Below are 26,219 nucleotides of genomic sequence, written 5' to 3'. Positions count from 1 at the left end.
TCGTCTATAATCTCTTCCAAAGATAGAAGCAGATGGAATACTTCCTAAATCATCCTATGAGGCCAGCATTACACTAATACCAAAACCAGAAAAAGACATGATGAGAAAAGAAAACTGCATTCCAATATCTCTCATGAACATAGATGCAAAAATTCTCAAGTATTAACAAGTCAAATTCAACAATATATAAAACAAATTGTACACCATGGCCAAGTAGGTTTTATCTCAGATATGCAAGGCTGGTTCAACATTTGAAAATCAGTTGATGTAATCCATCACATCAACTGGCTAAGAAGAAAGACCACATGAACACATCAATAAATGCAGAAAAAGCATTTGACAAAATCCAATACTAACTCCTGATCAAAAATTTTCAGCAAACTAGGAATAGAGGGGAAATTTCTCAACTTGATAAGGAATATCTATGAAAAACCTACAGCCAACGTATTAGTTAATGGTGAGGACCTTGAAGCTTTTGTGCTAAGATCAGGAACGAGGCAAGAATGTTCTCTCTTACCCCTGCTTTTCAGTATCATACTGGACGTCTTGGTTAGTGCAGTAAGGCAGGAAAAGGAAATAATAGGTATACAGATTAGAAAGGAAGGAACAAAACTGTGTTCACAGATAACACGATTGTCTACGTAGAAAATCGGAATGAATTGACAAAAAAACTCCTGGAACTAACAAATAATTATACCAAGTTTGCAGGATACAAGGTGAATATACAAAAGTTAGTCACTATCCTGTATACCAGCAATGAAATAAGAAAAAGAAATAAGCTGTCAAGCCACAAAAAGACAAGGAGGAAACTTAAATGCAGGTGATTAAGTAAAAGAAGCCAATCTGAAAAGGCTACATACCGTATGATTCCAACTATACAACACTCTGGGAAAAGGCAAAACTATAGAGACAGTAGGAAAAAAGTGTTTGGGGGAAGGGAAGTGTATATAAGCAGAGCACAGATGGTTTTCAGGGCACTGAGACTATTCTGTAGGATACTGCAGTGGTGTCATTTTACATCTGTGCAAACCCATACAATACACCACACCAAGAGTGAACTTTAACGTGAGCTGTGAACTTTGGATGGTAATGATGTGTCAGTGTGGGCTCATTACTAGTAACAAATGCATCACTCCAGTGGGAGATGGTGATGGCGGGGAAGCTGTATATGTCAAGGCGTAGGAGGTATATGGGAAATCGCTGTACTTTCTGCTCAGTTTTGCTGTGAACCTAAAACTTCTGTAAAATTTATTAATTTTAAAAAAAGAGAGAAGGATACACAATAGGGTAAACATCAGTGTTGTCCTGGGGTGTTTTGTTTAACATATGTAAAACATTTAGAAAAATACTTGACACACAGGAAGCACTACATAAGTGTTTCCTATTCTATTAGGCACCTAAATAGAATCTCTCTAAAGATTGACATCTCAAGAAAGCAATTCTACCATCTTTTCTTTAAAAATGAGAGAGGGCTTCCCTGGTGGCGCAGTGGTTGAGAGTCCGCCTGCCGATGCAGGGGACACGGGTTCGTGCCCCGGTCTGGGAGTATCCCGCGTGCCGCGGAGCGGCTGGGCCCGTGAGCCATGGCCGCTGGGCCTGCGCGTCCGGAGCCTGTGCTCGGCAAAGGGAGAGGCCACAGCAGTGAGAGGCCCGCGTACCGCAAAAAAAAAGAGAAAATTGAGACTTCCCTGGAGGTCCAGTGGTTAACACTCCATGCTCCCAATGCAGGGGGTACGGGTTGGCCCCTGATCCCTGGTCAAGGCCAAAAGTAAAAATAATAAAATATAAAATGAAAATAAGAGCAAATCATCTTAATTTTTTAAATGTACTTCAAACATTTCCCCTGCAGTCAATAATTCTATATCACCAAATTCATGCCCTGACACTTGTTCATCTACAGGAGTGTTTAATATTACATTATTTGGACATGCCTAATAGCAACCCCCAAACTTCAAATGAGCTACTTTCATCATGTTATTAAAAAGTTGAATAATTAATAAATTATTGAAGTCTGTAGGATGCTCAGTTCCTCCGTAAACTGACTGATTTCTTTTTCTTTTTTCTTGTTTTTTTTTTTTTTTTTTTTTTTTGGTACGTGGGCCTCTCACTGTTGTGGCCTCTCCCGCTGCGGAGCACAGGCTCCGGACGCGCAGGCTCAGTGGCCATGGCTCACGGGCACAGCCGCTCCGCGGCATGTGGGGTCTTCCCAGACCGGGGCATGAACCCGTATCCCCTGAATCGGCAGGCGGACTCCCAAGCACTGCGCCACCAGGGGAGCCCTGAGTGATTTCTTTTAAATTCATCCCCCAAAAGGGCTAGCAGCCCCAATTTTGCCGCTTAACCTTCCAAAATATACCCGTCCTCAAAGGTCAGTTTGCAGTTAACCGCTATGAAGTAAATAAGCATTAAAAAATGGATGTTAATGATTGTTTTGAGCCTTTCCAAAAGAAACCCCGTGTCAAACAAGCAGGGATTACTCGTTTCTTCTGTTTCTAATTATAATTCTTTTTATAATTTTGCTGGTATCCACTCATTTAGATAGGATCTTAAAGCACAAAATTGGGCAGATGAGATTTCTTAAAGACAGCTGTGGGATTTTTTTTTTTTTTTTTTTAATTATCCAGGGCTTCCCTGGTGGCGCAGTGGTTGAGAGTCCGCCTGCCAATGCAGGGGACGCGGGTTCGTGCCCCGGTCTGGGAGGATCCTGCGTGCCGCGGAGCGGCTGGGCCCGTGAGCCGTGGCCGCTGGGCCTGCGCGTCCGGAGCCTGTGCTCCGCAACGGGAGAGGCCACAACAGTGAGAGGCCCGCGTACCGCAAAAAAAAAAAAAAAAAAAAAAAAAAATTATCCAGTGGTAAAGATGAGACTGTTATTTTCGCATTGAATGGCCATTACAATCCATCTTTTCCTTCCCCAAGTAAACAGACTGATAAACAACACTAACCTAACAAAAAGTGAAAACAGAAAGAAAATAGAGCCAGAGAAAGAAAGAGATAGTGCAAAGAGAGGAAGATTAAAAGACTTCGGAAGAGGCTCAGAGACTCCTCACCACCTTTTGAAACCATCACAATTTAGGAACCAAATCCGACATAACAAAGTCCATCTGCCTGATCCATCTATTCAGAGGCAGACTTGTAAATTCAGGGTGCTCTTCAGTGTTCCCTATCCAAACAAAAGGAAAATCAATAACTCATTAGTAAAAACATAAAATGCACTGGGTAACCAACCTACTTCAAGAAAAAGAATCGAAATGGAGTATCACAAATCTTCCTGGTATATTTTCAGGCAGCCATCACATCCTGAAAATGCCATTGGTAGCAGAAGTGCCACGTCCATTCTCCAGAGCTGCCTCACCGTGGGGACTGGGCACAGAGGAAGGCTGCCTAAAGATCACTAGTTTAAATGCCATGGCAGCTCCAAGCCAGAGTCAATGAATGCATGTGGTTTTGAAGCAAGACTGCTTTCTTAAGCCAATAAAGAAATACCTCCTCTCCATCCAACATTAGCTATCTGTCCCCAATTCCTGTTTCACGGGTCAGCTAGTAGGATTATTCGAAAGGATCCACATGGCATATTTTTGCTGCTCTGCAGGACTGATCCTAAGCAAAGCAGGCACATCTTGCCAACCCCTCTCCCAGGGACACTCCCCTCAGCTGCTGCTCTATTGCAGGGCCTCCAAGCATCCCACCCCCATTCTCTCTCATCCTTTGGACTGCTCGCCAGGAGTTTGCATGAGGTCTTCTTGTCTTTCAAGCTGATAATTAGCAAATCTAGTAAACCAACCCTTTCTATTGACTTAGGTGAAAAAGCTAAAAGACTCCCAGGGATCTCCTCTTTCCTTCCAAGTAACAATTGTATTTCAATAGTAGTTCAAACTAGACTTTCTTACATTAGCCCACTAGTGACTCCAAGACTCTTAACAGTGGACACAAAGAGGAAGAATATTATCATTTTCGTTATAAAAATAGCATGCAGCTTTACTTGCAGGAAAACATACAGCAGTGTGTTAACAGTGTATATAACTCTCTGATGTACTTTGGAGCAATTGAAAAAACTGTGATTATACATGTGGATGGAGAGATAGAGAGATATCTTTTTAAGTGTTATCTACCTTTTCTATAACAATTGTGTGTTATTAATATACTTAATGATAAGAAAAGTAAGATAGTATTTATACATTATGAAAATTTATAAATTACAGAAATAAAATTAAAATTTCCCATAATCCCATCCATTAACCATGAACTAATAAAGGGGTATATTTTTACCCATGCTTTTTCCATGAACATTTTGAAAGTTGTTGAAATCATCCTATGTATAAAATTCAGTAATGTTTTAAAAATCAACTATTACAACAAGGGCTTTATCATTATTAAAAATTCATGACAAATACTTCTTTTAATGGTTACATAATATTCAAGAATAGGTGTAGACCATAATTTGCTTCCCCTTTCTCTCCCTGTTGAATATCTACATTATTTCTAGATTGACTTTTGATTAAAGGTGGCGAAAAACATATACACATCAATCTTTGAGACCTTCTGAAACTAAATGACAGTAAAAGGATTTTGTGTTTGTTTTGGCACAAACTGTCAAGGATGAAGAGAACGAAAGAGGAAAAAATACAACAGCAAAACTGTGAAAGCTGGAAGGCAGATAGACAAGTGATACCTGACTTAGGCGACCAGAAAAAGTTGAATCTAAAGCCAGTGATGCAGAAATCTAAGATGTAATTCAATTTAAGTTTCAGAACCCACAAAAGGCACGGGCATTGACAGCACTGGATGTAGGGGTGAAGGTGGAGCTAAAAGCTGTCTGAATCTACAGTCAGGTGAAAGACAGCCCTTCCCCACTCTGGCAGGAGACAGGAGGCTTCCCTTCAGAGGCTAAAACAAAGGGTCCTGGGTCTGGAGGACAGTTGAGGGCAGTTTGCTGTAATGAAAATAGGAGGATAAATGAAAATTCACAAACATAATGTTGAGGCACCTGCCCTAAGCGTTCTATGTTCACTCAGCTCCCAGAATCCCGGCAGCCACGTTCCCTCTACACGGGCATATGGAACAGTCTATGGTGGGAGAGTGGACCAGTCTGAGCCCAAAGACCCAAAGAAACCACCATCAGGGATTTTTGCAGGTGAAAGCCCAGTCAGATCACCTGACACTGAGGATCGCAGTGGATGAGCCCCTCACCGAGGCACAGACTTCTCCAGAGGCTTTTACTATGCCTTTCAAGGAGGCATGTGGTAGAATGGGGCCCAAGGACGGTGAAACACAAGTTAATAAATCTTGTCTGGTTAAGACAGAAACAAAAAATGAGGGGCTCACAGTAAGGGAAACACTTCATTTGTTTAAGAGGAACATTTTCAAAAAGACTGATTGAAAGATGCAATTGCTCCTTTTACTCAAGTGGAACTTGAAAAAGAAATGATGTTGTTGATTTAATCGTTATTACTGCTTTCCTTTGTCACATAGGTTTATTTGTTCATTTCAGATAAACTGATTTTTTCTCCTTCTTTGGGTCCTGGTGATATGCTATCCCAGCTCAAAGTTGGCTGAAAAGTCTCCTATCTGGGACTTCTCTGGTGGTGCAGTGGTTAAGAATCCTCCTGCCAATGTAGGGGACATGGGTTTGAGCCCTGGTCCCGCGAGATCCCACATGCCGCAGAGCAACTAAGCCCAGTGTGCCACAACTACTGAGCCCGCGTGCCACAACTACTGAAGCCCATGCGCCTAGAGCCCGCGCTCCACAACTGAAGAGTAGCCCCCTCTCGCCGCAACTAGAGAAAGCCCGTGCACAACAACGAAGACCCAACGCAGCCAAAAATAAATAAATATATAAACTTATATTTTAAAAAAAGAAATTAAAAATTTAACAGAGAACTGGAAAACCCAACAGAAGAGTTGGAAAGTACACGTGAAGACATTTCTAGAAAGACGTACAAAAAGGAGAAAAGCAAAGAGAGAAGTAAATATAGAATTCAAGAAACACGTGATCCAGCACAAGAAAGGGGGAAAGGAAAGGATGATGGAGAAAAGGAATTCCCAGACAATGGTGGTGCAGCAGGTCTGGGGAGTGACCAGGTGAGAGGGAGCAGGTCAGAAGCTGTGAAAGATTTCTTCAGGAAGACTGGTAGAATTCCTAATCTGTTTCAATGCACGGAGAGGACATTTACATACCTGGAGGAATTTTGAGGATTAAGTGCTAAGTACATAAAAGTTCAGCAAATTTTTAAAAGGAAAAAAATGTGCAGGAAGTAGAATTTAATATGGCATATTTGTTTGCTAGGGCTGCCATAACAAAGTATCGCAGACTGGGTGGCTTAAACAACAGAAATTTATTTCCTCACAGTTCTGGAGGCTAGAAGTCCAAGATCAAGGTGTCGGGAATGTTGATTTCTTCCGCAGCCTTTGGTTTGTAGATGGCCATCTCCTTCCTGTCTTCAGATGTTCTTCCCTCTGTGTCTGTCTGTGTCAAAATTTCCTCTTCTTTGAGGATATCAGTTACACTGAATTAGGGCCCAACCACATGACTTCCTTTTACTTTAATTACCTCTTTAAAGGCCCTATCTCCAAATACAGTCACATTCTGAGGTACGGAGAATTAGGATTTCAACAGGAATTTGTGGGAGGAGCACACAATTCAGCCCATAACACATGGTCAGCTGTGAATACTATTTTCCGCTCATAATAATGTGGCCATAAAAGGCAAGGTCTGAATATTGGTCCAAATTTACAATGCAAGTATATTAGGAGAATGGAAAGATACAGGAACAGACCAGAAATACATTTGTGTGTGTGTGTGTGTGTGTGTGTGTGTGTGTGTGAGAGAGAGAGAGAGAGAGAGACAGAGACAGAGACACTGAGAGAGGAAGGAAGAATGTTGATGAGGTGAGAGAAATCTAAATCTTCATCTTTCCTATGGACAAATGCTGAATGTAAAAAAAGAATAGCAATTTTTGTTATTTAGAAATAGTGTTTATAAGTGGCTGCCTCTGGAGCAGTAAATTGTTACATAAGTAGGCCAGGAATTTCTATTTTTCATAGCCAGCCTTGTGGAACCATTTGATATTTTAAAACTGTGCATGGGGCTTCCCTGGTGGCGCAATGGTTGAGAGTCTGCCTGCCGATGCAGGGGACGCGGGTTCATGCCCCGGTCCAGGAAGATCCCACATGCCGCGGAGCTGCTGGGCCCGTGAGCCATGGCCGCTGAGCCTGTGCATCCGGAGCCTGTGCTACGCAACGGGAGAGGCCACAACAGTGAGAGGCCCGTGTACCGCAAAAACAAAAAAACCCAAAAAACTGTGCATGTATAAACATAAAATGTGGACTGATCAAAATAATAATATATAATATTGTGATAAATATCTTTGTACAGTATGTATTTTCACTATTTCAGATGATCCCATTTCCTGAAATGGAATTCCTGGGTCTAAGAATTATAACATTTTTTAATGTTCTTGATATCCATTTTTAAATAGCTCCTGAAAAAAAATCTGTACCACTTTACACTGAGAGCGAGGCACTTGAGAGCACAGATACCTCCCCAAATCCCATCACGTACTTTGTTTTAACAGCTTTATTTTATTTTATTTTATTTTTGCGGTACGCAGGCCTCTCACTGTTGTGGCCTCTCGCGTTGCGGAGCACAGGCTCCGGACGCGCAGGCTCAGCGGCCATGGCTCACGGGCCCAGCAGCTCCGCGGCATGCGGGATCCTCCCGGACGGGGGCACGAACCCGTGTCCCCTGCATCGGCAGGCGGACTCTCAACCACTGCGCCAGGGAAGCCTTTAACAGCTTTATTGACGTTAATGAACATACAGTAAACTATACATAAGTGTACACTTTGATAAATTTTGACATATATTTGTCAAATCTATATATATGTGAAATGAAACTATCACCACCACCAAAATAGAGAACACATCCATCACTCCCAAAAGTCTCCTCCTATATAGTCACTCCCTCCTTCCCACCCGCTCCTCCTCCCCTACCACTTTCCCCACTTGCTGTCACTTGTTTGCATTTTCCAGAATTTTATTGCAATAAAATCTTGCAGTACGTAATCCTTTTTGGCCTGGTTCCTCTCAGCTGGCATAAGGACTTTGAGGTTCATCCAATGTTTTGCATGTATGAATAGTCTGAACCTTTTACTGCAAATTAGGGTTCCAATGTATGGATATACCAACTTTGTTTATTCAGTGACCTGTTGATGAACACTTAGGTATATCCAGTTTCGAGTAATTAAAGTCAAGCTGCTATGAACATTGTGTACTAATCTAACATATGCTTTCATTTCTCTTAGATAAAAACCTAGGAGTGGGTTGGGTCTAATGGGATGTGAATTTTTAATGTTTTAAAAAGCAGCCAAAGAGTTTTCCAAAGTCGTATACATTTTACATTCCTACTGTGTGCAAGTTCCTTTGTTTCATATTATCCCTACCGTGTAAGAGTTCCAGTTGCTCCATATTATTGTCAATATTAGGTACGGTTGGTCTTTTTAATTTTAGAAATGTTAATAGATACGTGATATTCTCTCATTGTGGTTTTAATTTGCATTTCCCTAATGCATAATGATGTTGAACATCTTTTCATGAACTTATTTTCTATCCATATATCTTCTTTAGTGAAATGTCTATTCAAATCTTTAAAAACAGAACTAGTTTTATATATATTATTATTGAGTTGTGTGAGTACTTTACCTTCTGGACGCACATTCTTTATCAGACAGGAGATTTGCAAATATTTTCTCCTTGTCTGTGGCTTGTCTTTTCATTCTCTCAGAGTTGAAAAGCAGTAATTCATAATTTTTTTTTCATTATTTTTTTGTTTGTTTGTTTTTTTGTTTTATTTTTTTGTGGTACGCAGGCCTCTCACTGTTGTGGCCTCTCCCATTGCGGAGCACAGGCTCCGGACGCACAGGCTCAGTGGCCATGGCTCATGGGCCTAGCCGCTCCGCGGCATGTGGGATCCTCCCGGCCCGGGGCACGAACCCACGTCCCCTCCATCGGCAGGCGGACTCTCAGCCACGGCGCCACCAGGGAAGCCCAGTAATTCATAATTTTAACAAAGTCCCGTTTTTCTTTTATGGATTGTGCTTTCAGTGTCATACCTAAGAAATCTTTGGCTAATTCAAGGTGACAAAGTTTTTCTGTTTCCTTCCAGAATGTTTACAGTTTTCAATTTTATGGTCTATGACCTATATTTGAGTTAATTTTTACATATGGTGCAAGGTATGGGTCAAATTTTTTGCATATGAATATTCTTTGTACCTTTTCCCAAATATTTATTGATATATAAAAATGGATATATTTTTGCATTCTCTATGTTGTTCCATTGATCTAAGTGTCCATCTTTATGCCAGTGCCACACTGTCTTGACTATTGTAGCTTTATAGTAAGTCTTGAAATCAGGTAGTGTAAGACCACCAACTTCCTTCTTTTTAAAGCTCTTTTTTTACAGCTATTTTAGGTCCTGCACATATTCTGTCAGCTTTGCTCACTGATATTTCATATTTTTCTTGCTGTTGTAAGTGGTATTATTTTAATTTCAGCTTCCAATTATCCACTGATAGATCATATAAATACCAGTTTTTTGGTATGTAACTCTTCTTTTACAGTTGTTTCAGATAGAAGTGTAAATAAATTCAATCATTGCCAGAAGCAGAACTCATCAACGTAGGTTTTGTTTGGCTTGTAGGTAGGGTAAGCCCTGTCATTTAGCACTGTTCTCTGGTTGGAAGGTCATGGAATGTACTGGAATGTATGGAAATCACGGGGAAAGAAAGAGCATTTTAATCAAAGAGATCCAAATTAAAAGTAACTTTACCTTTCCATATCTAAAGTTTACAAGTTGGATACAATGAACACCAGTGGCCTCTTTTAGGCGTATGTTCTCCGATTCAACATTCCAGCAGTGTTCCTTCAATTTTAAAGTAGCATTGCACGCAGATGGAGACTTTTAGTTGAAGGTCTAGGCCCAGTCTCCTGGGTCTTGCCTTTCTGCTTGTTACCCTATTTCCCAGGTTGCTATATTGCTCTCATAATCTCTAGTTCGGAAACAAGAGATAAATGTGGATAAGTGCGTGGTATGTGTTCTGGCTTCCTGCCCCCATCCCCACTCAAATATCTTTTATAAGCTTAGATACTTATATGTGTTTTGGAACAATTTATCAAGCAATAATTTTTGGTCCTCACAATTGAAAGGGTTAAGGGCAGCTAGAAGCTTTGCAATGGTGTACTTTTGCGTTATTTATTAACATTGTCAAGTTGACAAGTCGACATGTCTTTAGTGGTTGTACAGAGAGAAGCTCCTGGTCTCACAGCAATTTTCTGGCAAGAAAACTCCAGAATGTTATTGTCCTAGTGTATGTGTATTTAATATTTCCATTTATGTCTTCGTAAACTACTTCTTAACTGTCTGGCCTATTTATTTGGAGCTCATCCAAGTGAGAATCATTGTTACTGCAAGGACTATTTACCTGCAGCGACCAGGGAATTAGAGAAAACTCATCCCGGAATAAATGGATAGTAAGTCACTTTGTGGCCTTTTCCTCCCTCTTCAACTCCCTCACCCGCCATTCCTTTGTTAAATAGATGAAGTTGGAATACAGTGAATGTCTAGAGCAGGATGTGTGCGTCTGGAGGTGTGGACATGCAAAGGGAAGGCCAAGATCTTTTCATCTATGTTCATTTATGGGATGGGGATGAGAGCAGATGGGTATTTTGGTTATTTGCATAATAGCTTCTGGTCTTTCTTCTCCCCAGTTGGTGGAACCATCTCCTTCTCTCCTATGTTACAAAATAATACACAGACCTCGAGGACACACTTAATGGTTAGGGGGATAAATGCTGGTATCAAAACGTGCTTGTGCGGAATTCCCTGACGGTCCAGCGGTTAGGACTCAGTGCTCTCACTGCCGGGGCCCTGGGTTCAATCCTTCGTGGGGGAACTAAGATCCCGCAAGTCGTACCGGGTGGCAAAAAGAAAAAAATGTGCTTGTGAAGGACACTCGCCATGTCAGCAGGTTTGTGAATGCACAGATTGAGTCACAGGTGTGGAAGGAAAGCACACTAGCGTCTATTATGAGAGCTGCTCCCCATTTCTAGAAACAAAAGCCTACTTTTGTTTTTTCACCAAAATTACCTCTATTTCCATACAATTCTGAGTTTTTAACATCTCCCTTGCTTCACACTTAAAGCTTGTGGCCTCAAAACTGGGTGGAACAAGCATGTGGAAAGGGAGCATTGTTTTCTCTTTTAACACCATGTCAACTGCTACAAAAGATCTCTTTTGATTGTAAGTGACTTACATATGTAAACATTTGGGCTTGTAGTGATTTGTGCCTTTTCAACTAAGCAGAATGTTAAAAACAAAAAGCCAACATGGAGGCAGCATCTTCTGACAGCCAGTTCAGGGACCACAGACTTGGCAAGAACTTCGGCAGTCAAAAACATCCAGCCTTTGCCAACCCAGAAGCTTTGGATCAATCCCACTCCGCACAGCTTCCTTGTAGTATGACAAAGCCTAGCACTCACCCTCCATATTATACTTGACAAACAATCTCTCTTCTTTGCCAAGTTAACAATACCATAACTTAGCCAAATAGTTCTTCCAGTACACCTGACTTTTAAAGGTGTGGCATTCATGCAATTTAAATTTCAAAAGCCTGAAACTTGGCAATTCCTGATATGCCTCATACATCTTTTTCTTTCCCTTTCTTTCTTTCTTTCTTTCTCTCTCTCTCTCCTTCCTTCCTTCCCTCCTTCCTTCCTTCTTTCCTTCCTTCCCTCTTCACTCTCTCCCTCCCTTCCTTTCTCTTCCTCCTCTCTCCCTCTTTCTTTCTTTCTTTTTACGTGCTTTTCAAGATAATTTAGTTGGCAAGAAGAAAAATAACCATCTTACTCACAAGCCTATGGCCCCCATTTGACCCCAAAACAAGACTCAATAAAAGAGAATTGTGAGTGAGACTTCTCAGGCTTTTGTTCGTTACCTGGGGTCAGGAGCCATCGAATGACCCAATGTTCTGGTTGCTGAGGGAAAGCCATTCCCTCTGGGGCACAGTCAGCTCAAGGATGTTTTGTTGAGGCTCCCAACCAAGGTTCCCATAGCGACACCCATCAAGGATACAGCACCTGCCCGGCTGGTACTAAGGCGAGAACAGCCAAATGCTGGGCCCTCGCAGACACTATCAGGTGATACCAAGCCGGCTCTCAGCACTTTCCATTCCCTCCCTTTCTTTTTTTTTTTTTTTTTTTTGCTGTACGTGGGCCTCTCACTGTTGTGGCCTCTCCCGTTGCGGAGCACAGGCTCCAGACGCGCAGGCTCAGCCACTTTGAGGCATGTGGGATCTTCCCGGACCGGGGCACGAACCCGTGTCCCCTGCATCGGCAGGCAGACTTTCAACCACTGTGCCACCAGGGAAGCCCCCTCCCTTTCTTTTATTTGACAAATGCATTACAATTATCTGGCCTAGAGAGAGTCTTCATGTAGAAAACCTATTCTAATTTTCTTTGCTTAAAGAGAGCTTCAGGCAAACGTATGATGAACGTGGAGGGCTTTAAATAACCAATAGATGCTTGTGTTGAGGTAGTTTTACAATCTGTCAATAGGACAGTGCTAACCACATAAAATAAGCAGCAGGACGGTTTTTTCCCACTGAACTTGTGAGCAGGGTTGCATGACATGTAGGTTCCTCTGTGCTCTGTTCTAACTGGGAGGCTCGTCTGACAGAAAGAGTGAACCTCTTTGTTAGAAAAAGTCTTAATTCTTGATATCAGTCTCCTCATTCCCCTTGCCTACCTTTTGATCTATCTTTCATTTTATGTAATGAGACGTCCTGGATTTTACATCGGTTAAGGGCCATTTCCCAAGAGACAAAGATGGCACACTTTTGAAGAAAAGCATTTTCGAATTCTACATATATTCAGCCTTGACAGCAGGCACGGGAAAAGTGTCTAAAGAAGAAAGAACAGCGTAGGACTAGCGTTTTTTTCTTTGAAACTAGATTTAGCCCTGAAAAGCAACCATTATGTGGATGAGAGGGATGGAAAAGAGAACCAGGAACCAGAGGATTCTGTAACGGGTGTGACTGAGGGAGTCTCCCTAAGATAAGTTTATGGCTTGAGTCTCAGATAGTTGAACTTACAGGAACAAAGCATGTGCGGTCTAAAGATATAGACTGTGCTTAGTTTTCATTCATGACTTATTTTGTTTAAATACAGCCCCATCAGACAGGGGGGATGAGAATGGGCCTCTGAGATTTACCATCTGTTCACTGATTTGGAATCTCCTGGACAGAAAAGTGGTGGGAGCGGGGCACAAAATCCTCTCATCAGAAATATAAACTCGGGCTTCCCTGGTGGCACAGTGGTTAAGAATCTGCCTGCCGATGCAGGGGATACGGGTTTGAGCCCCGGCCTGGGAAGATCCCACATGCTGCGGAGCAACTAAGCCCGTGCGCAACAACTACTGAGCCTGCGCTCTAGAGCCGGAGAGCCACAACTACTGAGCCCACGCGCCACAACTACCGAAGCCCACACGCCTACAGCCCGTACTCTGCAACAAGAGAAGCCACCGCAATAAGCAGCCTGTGCACCATAACAGAGTGGCCCCGACTCGCCACAACTAGAGAAAGCCTGCACACAGCAACAAAGACCCAACGCAGCCAAAAATTAATTAATTTTAAAAAAAGAAATATAAACTTGTTTCATAGAAAGAGCACAGAGCAACAGCAGAGGTGAATGCCCACAAGTGCCTTTCCTCTTGCCTTCAGAACAGACAAGTTATTGTACGCCGTAGTGGTTGGTCCGGTCTTTGGTTTCATGGTTTTCTGCTCCTTTGGCCAGAATATTGGCCGGTCCTTTTCAGAAGTTGTAATTATCACACATTTTGCCTTTAGGGCACGAAGGGCCAAAGAAGCTTCAAGACTGGAAATTGTGGGTTTGCAAACAGCAGGCCACAGGGTTCAGCTTTCAGGTTTATACCATCCACCAGCAACTGATCTATTCTCTTCAGAAACACAGAAGGGAAACCAATGACTCCCTCTGTGTTCCTATCAAAACTTTTAAACAACAACAACTTGATTGCACCCTTCTCCCAGAAGGAACTCTGCACATGAAAGACATAAAGCGTTTCATAGAGCAGAACATTCTTTGAAAACTCAGGGTAGAAGAAAGCACTTGCTTAAGGAACTTAATTTAGAGAAACAGTGTAGCCTGCACAGGGCTGCCTGAGTTCAAAGGCACCGCTTTTAATCCCAAACCACTTTAATTTTACTTAACTTTTCTTTCTTTCTGGGTGACTAACCTGGAAACTTCTACTCATCTCCTGCCAAGTAATTTTTCTGAAGAAGGTGGATACTTTACAAGATTCATAGCCAGGAGCCCTCTGTCAGGAATGCTGGTGGTACGGTTTTGTGTAGATAAAAACAGAGGCACAAGGAAAGTGGGTCATTGTGATTTGCATGTGGAACAGACTCAGTCTCCGGCAAGTTTGCTCAGACTGGAAGCAATAAGGCGCTGGGCCTTCCTTAAGTTTGGAAATGGAATGCCTCTGGCAGCCTATGATCTTGGAGAGGGGAGCTGAGTGTTTTCATAGCTGGGATTTTGTGTTAGTGGAACAGGTAGAATGTCAACTGTTGTGAGGAAAGTCAACCAGTTCGCACACATGCAGCTGGAGAGAAAGCTCAGCTTCAGATGTCATTTAACGTGTTGGTGGATGAACAAGAAGGCGGCAGAAATGGCCTCTCGCAGCCAAGAAGCCGGTGATTATTGGAAAAATCGCGGTAGCACAGTTCTTCTTGTTTTCACTGCTAGGACCAGGAAGGACATTCTTTCAGACTTCCACACTGAGTGATTTTTCCTATGACCCATTTCGGAGTTAAAGGACTTATAAAATGGCCACGCCTGGGCCTTCCCTGGTGGCGCAGTGGTTGAGAATCTGCCTGCTAATGCAGGGGCCACGGGTTCGAGCCCTGGTCTGGGAGGATCCCACATGCCGCGGAGCAACTAGGCCCGTGGACCACAACTACTGAGCCTGCGCGTCTGGAGCCTGTGCTCCGCAACAAGAGAGGCCGCGATAGAGGCCTGCGCACGGCGATGAAGAGTGGCCCCCACTTGCCACAACTAGAGAAAGCCCTCGCACAGAAACAAAGACCCAACACAGCCAAAACTAAATAAATAAATTCTTTTAAAAAATGGCCACACCTGATACCTTCCACAGAAATAACTTCTTGCAAACAGCAAACAGTGAGATGGGCTGGCCTTTATTGGCAGGCCTATCTTCATAAAATGAATGGTGAGAATCACAACATTTATTATTGTGATCATCCTAATAATTAACACAGACCAACTGTGCAGTCATTTACTTTTTTGGTATTTATTCTCTAGGGGGAAAACATGGGCTGATTAAGATGATTGTACCCTCTCCTTTTTGTGGCTTCCGGTCTGTTCATTATTTATTTTTGAGAGACCAGAATATTAGTATTAATTGGCTCTGATAGAGTGTTCCACAAGAGTTAAGAAAAAAGCATATAATCTGGTTTATTAAATGTTGTATGGACATTATTTAGTGCACTCTCCTTTAAGGCTGGCACTATTGAATATTAACTGAAAATCAACTAGCAAATAAACCATCTTAACATGGCATAATCATGAGCCAGTCAAGAAAATATATCACCTCACACCCATTAGGATGGCTACTATCGAAAAAGTCACAGACGCAGAGAACAAACGTACGGATACCAAGGGGGAAGCGGGGGCTACTATCGAAAGTCACAGACGCAGAGAACAAACATATGGATACCAAGGGGGAAGTGGGGGGTGATGAACTGGGAGATTGGGATTGACATATATACACTATGGATACTATGTATAAAACAGATAACTAATGAGAACCTACTGTATAGCACAGGAAACTACTCGGTGCTCTGTGGTGACCTAAATGGAAAAGAAATCCAAAAAAGAGGGGATATACGTATATGTATAGCTGATTCACTGTGCTGTACAGCAGAAACTAACAGAATATTGTAAAGCAACTATACTCCAATAAAAATTTTAAAAAAAAGAAAAAGTCAGAAAATCACTGTTGGTAAGGATGTGGAGAAACTGGAAAACATGCATTGTTGGTGGGAATATAAAATGGTACAACTGCTAGGGAAAACAGCTCCTCAAAATATTAAAAACAGAATTAGCACATAATTCAACAATTCTACTTCTGGGTATATACCCAGAAGAGTTGAAAGCAGAGTCTCAAAGAGTTATTTGTACACCCATGTTCATAGCAGAATTATTCACAATAGTCAAAAGGTGGAACCAACCCAAATGTCTACTGATGAATGAAAAAATAAACACAATGTGCAAAAAAAAAAAAAAAAAAAAAAAAAAAAACACAATGTGCTATGTACATATAATGGGATATTATTCAGCCTTAAATAGGAAGGAAATTCCGACATATGCTACAATATGGATGAACCTTGAAGACATCACGCTAAGTGAAATAAGCCAGCGACAGAAAGACACATACCGTATGACTCAACTTACATGAAGGACCTAGAGTAGTCAAATTCAGAGAGACAGAAAGTGGAATTGTGGTTGCCAGAGGCTGGAAGGAAGGGGGAATGGGGAGTTGTTTAACGGGTACAGAGTTTCAACTGGGGAAGATGAAAAGGTTCTGGAGATGGATGGTGGTGATGGTTGTACAACAGTGTGAATGTATTTAATGCCACTGAACCGTACATTTAAAAATGGTTAAACTTGTAAATTTTATGTTACATATATTTCTTCAGAATAAAAAATAAATAAAATATTAGATCAGGAAGTTACCTTAAAAAAAAAAGAAGTATAAAGTGGGGGTAACAGATACCTGATGCTGCCTTCAGTAGACATATCCTCTTATATCCTGTTAAATCATCATTTCCTGTCTGCTCTAGGAGCCAAGGAAGCTTTCTGGGGGTGTGTTTTAAATTACTTCAGGCCCACACCTTCCCTTGCCCCTTGTCTGAGAAAGAATTCACTGCTCCCCTGTCCTTCCCCACCCCTCCCTCCTTCCATACATCCTCACCTTTGCGGTAGGGGTCAAGAGAAATCTAGAACCATTTGATTGTATGTCCATATAAAATGGTGTTAACAAGTTGTCTTTTATCACCTCGGTAGAAGAACTATGGAGAGGGAAATTAAAGGCGCAGGGAAGGATGGTACCGGAAAACTCTAGAACCTCGAGCTGATTTTGCCCCAAAGGCTTTGCATCAAATTATCACGATGACCCTGTGATCAAGAGACAGGTGAAAACTTCCCAGGGGAAGGAGCTTTAACGTTAAGGGGAGCTTAATGACAGTTTAGTTTGCTTTCAGGTAAGAGCTGTCCCTGGGAAATGTGGTTATGTGGGATTCAAGAGAGTTTTGGCCCAGGTGGGTTGTTGTTGTTGTTTTCTCTCCTCTTGTTTCAAAGGAAATTACGCAGACTAAGAGATAACTGAATTGTTTCCCTACCCCTCACCAAATTTACCCTTCACTGAATGTCAGGATTCAAGCCACTGCCGATTTGGGGAGGAAGTTGAACCCCGGACATCATTCTGGCTTTGAGAGCGGTGCCTGCGGTCCACTTCTAAACCTTCTCTAGATACGTTTTCACATTCCATATTGAACAGAGATGAGGGCTCTGTGCTCTTTACACTAGAGCCAGGGCAATCGATGCGCCGGCGTCAAGGGCTACCTCTGCAGACTGAGAAGATGAGACCCCCTCTTGCACACCCACGAAAAGACACAGAATGTAATTCTGCTTTGAGAAACATCTTTGAACTAACTCGTCTCTCTCTATCCCTCCAAGCTTCCGCAGGTTCACTCGATCCAACAGTGTGACGACGGCCGTGCAGGCCGACCTGGACTTCCACGATAACCTGGAGAACTCTCTGGAGTCTATAGAGGACAATTCATGCCCCGGCCCGGTGGCCAGACAGTTCTCCCGGGACGCCAGCACCTCCACGGTCAGCATCCAGGGCTCAGGAAACCACTACCACGCCTGCGCGGCCGACGAGGACTTCGATGCGGATTTCGACCCTTCCATTCTGCCGCCCCCAGACCCCTGGATTGACTCAATCACCGAAGATCCCCTGGAGGCCGTGCAGAGGTCAGTGTGCCACCGGGACGGCCACTGGTTTCTGAAGCTTCTCCAGGCGGAGCGGGACCGCATGGAAGGGTGGTGCCAGCAGATGGAGAGAGAAGAGCGCGAGAACAACCTGCCCGAGGACAGTAAGTGCGGCGCAGCGCCTGCGCACGCGCCCCCCGGGGTCAGGTCCCCGGGGCCGGGTCCCCGGGGCCGGGGAGGGGATGCTTTCATAGCGCTGGGCAAGCCGTGCAGGTCCCCGCCCCAAACGGGAACGTGTGGAAGAGCTGGGCGGTTCAGGCCGAGTCCACACACCCCTGGTGCCCAATAAAGACAAGCCACCCCCCTACACACACACACACACGCCAGGCAGCCGTAACACCTTCTCTACCTCTGCCTCCGCGACCTCCACCTCTGGACCAACGTGGGGTGGACGCATGCTTCCGACACGGTTTCTCTTCCCCAAGATGCTCCCGCAGGGAATGAACAGAAATTCTAAATAGTTTCAAGATCCCCAGATACGCGTGCCTTGGGCATTTATAATCTTACAGGTGTATTACTTTCATTAACATACAGGATTAAAACAAGGCCGGTCGTGTCTAGGCCCGTAGACGCCAAGCTTATTGACATCCTTGGACCTGGTTAGCCCGCACTTTCCCCCTTAGGTTTTAGGAAAGCAAACCTTCAGCCGCTAAAGCAATTAACCCAATTTAATGGGTTAAAGTAAATGATCAAATAAAGGATGGTTAAGTTAAATAAATAACGGAGACTCCGCACACCGTTCTTTTCAGACTTGGACTTTTAACAACGATTCCTATTAACAGTTGACAAAGAAGTTGCCAGATTACTGCAGTCCGGTTGCACATTGATAACGATTTTGAAATTGGAATAGCATTTATAATCAGTGTGTATTTCATTGTTGCGTGTTTATTTCCCTCCGAAAAACGATTATTAAATGAATGGTGGATCTTCCAACCGATGATATTTTTGAATCAGAGAAATTCAGTGGTAGGCATCAAAGCCTGCCTTCATTTTTGTGTGGGAACCACCTGGAAGAGTATTAGCGTGATGTGGTTTTAGACCTTTTTTTTTTTTTTTTTTGCGGTACGTGGGCCTCTCACTGTTGTGGCCTCTCCCGTTGCGGAGCACAGGCTCCGGACGCGTAGGCTCAGCGGCCATGGCTCACGGGCCCAGCCGCTCCGCGGCATGTGGGATCTTCCCGGACCGGGGCACGAACCCGTGTCCCCTGCATGGGCAGGCGGACTCTCAACCACTGCGCCACCAGGGAAGCCCTAGACCTATTTTTAAAATCATTTAACTTTTTATTGTGAACATTTAAAAACACTTGCAAAAGTAGAGGGTTTACTGTAATGAACCCCCATATTCCCATCACCCAGCTCAACTACTGGCTGGTCTCATCTTCCCCCACTTGTCATCATTTTTGCCAGAGGATCTTAAAGAAAATCCAGCGCGTCCCGTCACTTCACCACGTTATCTCTGATAAGGACTTTATGTATACGTATATAACCATCGTGCATTATCATCCCTAACAAAAACAATAATAATTTCTTAACAATTAGATCGAGAGCTTTCTGTAAATCACGTTCAGTTGACTTACTAAGTGAACCAAACTGATTGTGTCCGGGAGCAGTGAGTTTTCCTTAAAGGAAGTACTTTTGTGAGAATGGAGACTGGAAAATGACAGTTTGCAGGTTGTGGGATTTCCGCTCTGTGTCTTGCTCACAGCTCTTCTCTGCTTTTTCTTGCTTCTGACCCCTATCCACCCGCTGACTAACTTAGTTGTTGCCTTTCTGAGCAGGTTAGAAAATCCATCAATGGGTTTCTGTAACGTTCCTTTTGTTCTTGCATGTTATGAGTGCAAACAACTTAGCAGTGGAAAAGTAAACCTCCTTGACACTTGACCCAACCGTTGGTGCCACTGCAGGCTCACCCAGGTGTGGATCCACAGGGAGAATATGCTCTGTGCCCAAGTGACAGGGGTGTGAAGCACAGCCCGGCAGCAGTGGGCGGGGGAAGTTTTCGGTAAGAAATTCTTAGCAGTCGCATCTTCTTATTCTCCTTTCCCCGTGAGTATACCCGAAGCCTAGTAGCTTTTCCTGGGAAAAATGCCCATGTCTAAGGAGCAGTGGCCTCGGGTGCACAGCTCAACAGGGCAAGCTGTCTTGCAGATTTCAGTCCATGCAATGCATGGATTCGAACTTGTTCTAGCTTCGCTGCTTGGCTTCCAATAAGACCTGGGGAAGCTGCTCATCTGGTGTTTTCTTTTAATCTGATGTTTTCTTCCCATCTGAGACTAGATCTACTTCTCTCAACCCAGCTTTATATGATGCGTGAGGATAGTCATCGTATACATATTTAGAAAAGTCTTCCTTAACACTTAAGGAGCTATGAAAACAAGTCAATGTATTTTGATACCAGCACATATATTTGGAAGGTGAGAACCTTGTTAGAAAATCAGGTTCTAATCCTGTGTTTGAGATGAAAGAGAAGCATATTTGTAGCTTGAACATGAAGGAACTGCTCATTCATTCACTGTTCCAGAATTTTACTGTACATGTTATTTGCAATAGTGATTTATAAATAGGACTCATAAACCTCTTCCATATGAAGGTATTTTGTTATAACAAGATTTGTTCTAATAATGATTTGCTGTCTTTGTACACGAAAGTGCCGCTGTCCCACCATGAATAAGCCGTCTTCTTAAGGACGCTGTCTTTAGAGTAGTGATAAATTTTCTCAAATCTGCCTCTGTTTTACAAGGTTGCTGCCTGAGGGCGGTGGTGGGGTGTGAAGGTCATGGCTGCAGAACAGACAAAGATAACTTAGGGTGGGAGTATTTCTGGTGCTTTGCTTAAAGTATTCAACTGAATAAATTAATCTTAGATGACAAGTATGCAATGAGACCCGCTGCACTGGGGAGTGAGTCTCCCTGTGTAGTTTGAAACATATTTCGATATCAGAGCCCCCTTTTTCTAAGTTAAAAAAAAAATTACACACAACACCAATAAATATAATAGGAAGAACGGTGAAGCTCTTTGGTGAGGGCCTGGAGTCCTATCTGCTCAGCCTCTACCACTCTCTGGACAGAGGTCCCTAGAAACCCTCCCTGCCACCAAAAAAAATCCCAGGATTCCTGGAATAGTTTGAAAGCCAATGGTCTATAGTGAAAAGTCCAACTTACTAATTTTTTTAGATACAATTTTATAACTTTAGATCAAACAGCTAACACAAAGATCAGAGGTAAATGCCTTTCCTACATGTTTTTTTAGATGTACAAAACTGATTCAGATTAGAAACATCTATTTAACCTACAAAACCTATCTAACCTACAAAAATGGCTCTTCCTTCAAATCTCAGCTTGGGCCTCACCTTCTAGAAGTCTTTGCAGAATGCATCCCTTCAGGCTGAGTTGGGTGTGCCTCCCTGGTGCTTCTGTAATAGCCTGCGCATTTGTCTATCAGGTATTTCCAACTTTATTTGATGGTAATCTATGTATCTCTCTCCTCCACTGAAAAGTGAGGTCTGAGGACCGAAATTACTCTTGTCTCATTCATTTTCATATCCGCTGCCCCTCTGATGGTTCTTGGCACAGAGTAGGGGATCAGTGAATATGTATTTGAGTCCTGGGACTATTTTGGAAATACTGTTTTACAAAAGTATTTTCCTTAGCAAAATCTTTCTTCCTAAGTGGTTACAAAATATTCAACAGGTAGTTCGCAGCTATTGTTGCCAAAAGCTAGAAGGGGAGGTCCCTTGCGAGGTAGAGAGCGCTGCTTGATCTGAAGAGAGATTCGGCAGAGACACGAGCGCCTACCACAGAGAGGCTAGAAAGGACTTGTGTGTCGGTCAGCTGCGTGAGCTAGACGAACCCGCGTGTCCCTTCCAGCTCTTGGGACGCGATTCCATCCCATAAGCACTTGAAAGCTTTCTCTATCTTTCATGCCCTGGATGGTACAAAACAGAAGCTTCCACCCACTAGCATTCCAGAATTCTAAACAGCGCAGAGGTACACACACATGCCCGGTCAAAGAGTCGCCAATTTCAAATGAGGCAAATGGAAATCAGTGAGGATCTGACCAGAAAGCCGGGAGGAAGGGAGAATATAAACCAGTGAGAAAGCATCCATCTTGTCCTTACAGTCCCCTGGGCCGTGGGCTATATAGGCTTTGACAGGTGTTGTTTTATTTGCCCTCACAACAGCTCTCTGGCAGTCCCTCCTCCAAGGTCACACAACACAGAAGCGCCTGATGGAATAGATACAACACGAATAACATTTGACAAGATAATGATACTTTGTGTGTGCTTGGCTGCTCTAACGCTCCGCATACATATCTGTCCCTGCTTCCTTGGCAACCACAGTCCTGTTCTGATAAGTGGGCCTGGAGTTGCAGAGGGCCTTTGTTTTTACTAATTCTCTCATTTAACCTTTGCTTTTTTTATAAGGGGGGGCGAGTGGTAAGGAAGAGGGGCCAATCCCGTTTGGCAGGCATAGCCAATGTCTGAGTAACCAGCTTAAAAAAAAAGAAGTCTGTGTACACTCAGAAAAATAGATTTGATAAATGGGTCAAACGCAGATCTGTCTCTTGGCCAGGCCACCTTATGTGTCCTTTGGGTCCTAGATAGGAAGGTCTCTCTTCAGGGTACATGACGACGGTTGGCTCCGTGACAGATCCCTCCCAGGAGAGCTGGTCTTCATCCTCGGTAGGGAAAGGTAAGGATAGGGTGGAAGAAAGGAACGAGTCTAACCACACCTGCTTAATTTATTTCGTGGGGCCCCGGAATTATTCCAAATTTTCAATATTTTTAAACGTTTGGGTGACTGCTTTAATGCCTCTGAACGGCCCACTTAAAAACGGTTAAAATGGTAGATCTCACGTACATTTTACCACGCACACAGAAATATCCACCCCACTGCCCCCCAAAAAAAGTCTGCAGCAGCTGAAGGTAGATGGGTCAGGCTTGCTGTCTTCACGTCCAGAGTTATTCATCACGCTTATGAGAATGTAAGGTATTTTGTTAAGTATCTTCCTGAATTCAAAATACAACATGTCCACTGGCAGGGGTCGGGGGAGAAGTTAGGAAGAGAGCTCATCTGGTCAATGGGAACCTGAGGTTCAGATCTGGGGCGTGTGGTGGCTGCCATCACCTTTCTCTATCACAGAGTTGAAGAAAAAAAAAAAAAGCCATCCAGTCTTCAGGAATTAGTCAGTGATCACTTATTTTATGCTGCAATCATCCTGATTCTGACCGCTGCTTCCTAGGGATCTTGTTTGTGGCCTTCCAGGACTGGAAAACACTGCTTTCCCCAAAACTGGACAAAGTGCTCAAGGAAGCACAGAGAGAAAACAAGCACTCGCGGTCACCCGGTCCCCTCCAGCCAGCTTTCCAAAAGTCCATCTATAAATTCTTTGGGTGTGTGGGTCTGTTGTTTTCCCTGCGAAAATAAAAGCAGCGCGAGGACTTTAGTTCTTGGGTGAAACCTTCCTCCCTAACAGTCGATGGTAGGTTTTTGGCTCGGTAACAGAAGAAGGGAAATCTGCAGTGAGCGAGGTTTCCTCGCGGCCGGGGCAGCTGACAGAACGTTCCCGCAGCTCTCGAAGTAAACCGATCCGAGCCTCTTTCAGACAATGGGGCCTTGTGTGAAACAGCTGTCTCGGGGAGATGGCTCGGTGCTGTTGGCCGGGGCCTGCCTGTTACAGAGATCCGTCTGGTATTATCTGACTGGGACGAAACGCCCAGATGGAGCGCAGGGCTCCCACCAGGAATGCGGTCCAGCACCGATGGCTCGAAACACGGGCTCGGGTTTCAGTGGCCCCAGGATGAAATACTGGTCGATTGTGCTTGGAAATCTAGCAGTGCCTCCTGAATTGTGGGCAACTTATATGTGGAATTTTCAGGCTTTATCTGAAACGAACTGATAAACCCAAAGCGTGTGCGGGATGGAGGCAGATTAATTCCACTTTAATTTTGCCCTGTAATAGCATCCCCGTTAGTGAAACTTGGCCTTGAGTCCCCCAGAAGGCCTGGGAGCCTTGGCAGCGAACGTGGGGCTGGTAACGAAACCCGAAATGGGGTTTGCCCGGTTTCAGGTTGAGTTATGGGAAGCTGTGTACAGTCATCGCTGCAACCGTTGATGGGTGCCATGCCCAGGCTGGCTCTGCCCAGGGTCTCTGCAACCTGAGGACTGGTGGGTGGGTGGCAGGCAGAGGAACACTCTGATTTCCTCAGCTCAGTTGCCTCAAGCCTTGTGTGCTTCTAAGTGGGGCAAGGTGGGTGCATCCTAGCTCCTTCCTGTTTTATTTTCATCTTTCTTTTGCAATGACCTGCAAAAGGTCCCTCCCCACCCCCACGCCCCAAGACACGCACGCACACACGCACACACACACATATGCACACACACTGCATACTCTCTTTTTTTAAGGTCTGGCCAACCTGATATTAGTGACCAGAAAGCGACAGGAATGAAAAGAAAACTGTGTGCAATGTGCCTTATGTTTAACCTTCTAGAACGCTTGCTGCATTTTGCTTTGCACAGCACTGAGCACAAGGAGAAAGGTGTTGGTGCTGGAAGGTCATTTCCGAGCATCCCTTCTGTGGATGTGTTTCACTGGGAGTGGTCTGAGGCTGAGGGGCACGGAGGCGAGGAGAGGTGAAGATGGGCAGAGGGAAGACAGGATGCCTGGAAGCAGCTCTCCAGGTCCCTGGGCCATTGCTGTCCCCTTTATTCCAGACACTTGTACATTGTAGAGAGGCAGAGATTGCAGAGAGAGGGCCTGACTCGTGGAGCACGGTCCCCGATCACTTTGTCTAACAGTAACCAATTTCTGTGAAAGATCATTGCAATGGCCTTCAAATGCAGTACTTAATCCTTCCATATTCCCAAGGGAAATGTTAAATCATTTCATCTCATTCAGCTTTCAAAGGCTCAAAAACTGTATTTATCTATGTGATGTAGATGCTGTTACTATCTCATGGCTGATGTAAATGGAGATATGGATCGAAGCGTAACCATCTTTTATGAGTGAGACTCCTGGAGTATGGACTGGGGAAAAAACATCAGCTGAATTTTTGAAAACTTGCTCTTTACAAACAAAATACTATTTCCCCCATGGTTTAGCCCCGTGGAAGCTCTGGTTTTAGTCCATGGGATAATTTCTACTTGAGAATTCTATTCTTTATTCATTAGCTTTTAATAAATTCATAAAGTCGTCATTCTTTGTTCATTTAAGTTTTGGCTCCTTTAAGGGAAAAAAAAAGTGCTCTTGTTACATTCAGAGCAGCCCTTGTCAGCCAGGAGTGAAACAGATCCATGTTTTCTGTGGAGACCTTTTTATTGACAACAGCTCTGGATCACAAATGTGTTTGAGAAGCAGCTGGGCAGTTGGTTGGAGAAATTCTTTTCCACGAGGACAAACTCGTGAATTAAAATGTCTCCACTTGGATAATCCCGACTTGAAATCACACGGATTTGGTCTGACAAATCCACATGACTTTGGAGTAAGTGGGTGGGTCCACTTTTTTAAAAATTCCTTTTTCCTCCTCACTCCTAAAGTCTACAACATTCCCCCGGCGGGCGGGGAGGCCAGGTGAGTAAAAAGTCAAAAGTTGAGGATAGGGAGGTTTAATTCACCCACAAACTCGTTCAACTTTTCCCAAATGGCTTGGTTCTTCCAGCCTGAGTCAGCACACCTAGTATTATAAATAGAAAACCAAGAGGAAGAATAGCCCCACCAAGACTATCTTAGCCAATGAATCAGTCAAGACTGTAAGGAAAAAGTGGTGCTAGGCACGGTAAAACCTTAAAGAAGTAGAATCTTAGGCCTGGAATCTTGCCCTTAATTAATTTTTCTGGTTAACATAGAGCTTATTGATGAGTCAGTTCACTTCAAAACTTCTTCCAACAGGATAACTGGGAGTTACATCGGCACAGCCTATGCCATGCCTGCTTGTAAAGTCAGACATATAAATAGATGGTGCTGGAAAGAATGCGGAGAGGGCAGAGACAGAGCTGTGCACGGAAATTTGAGGAGCAAAGCGAGGGAGAGGTGAAAGGGGATAGGTCTTTCTGGAGGATGCACACCTGTGCACAGGGGGTGGGGCCA

General features: G+C 43.6%; 1 protein-coding gene across 3 annotated transcripts in view; it reads left to right on the top strand.

Moving 5' to 3' along the window:
- Window positions 1–26,219, top strand: part of DLGAP1 (DLG associated protein 1) — a 325,501-nt gene that overhangs the window by 282,161 nt on the left and 17,121 nt on the right. For all 3 annotated transcript variants that reach the window (XM_032602889.1, XM_032602891.1, XM_032602890.1), the window contains exon 7: window positions 17,821–18,242. In XM_032602889.1, the coding sequence (XP_032458780.1) occupies window positions 17,821–18,242 (422 nt within the window). The remainder of the gene's footprint in view (window positions 1–17,820; window positions 18,243–26,219) is intronic.

The sequence above is a fragment of the Phocoena sinus genome, chromosome 14, assembly GCF_008692025.1.
Source record: "Phocoena sinus isolate mPhoSin1 chromosome 14, mPhoSin1.pri, whole genome shotgun sequence".
NCBI classification, from domain to species: Eukaryota; Metazoa; Chordata; class Mammalia; order Artiodactyla; family Phocoenidae; genus Phocoena; species Phocoena sinus.
Note: the sequence above shows the minus strand (reverse complement) of the source record. Positions and strands in the feature narration are given on the sequence as shown.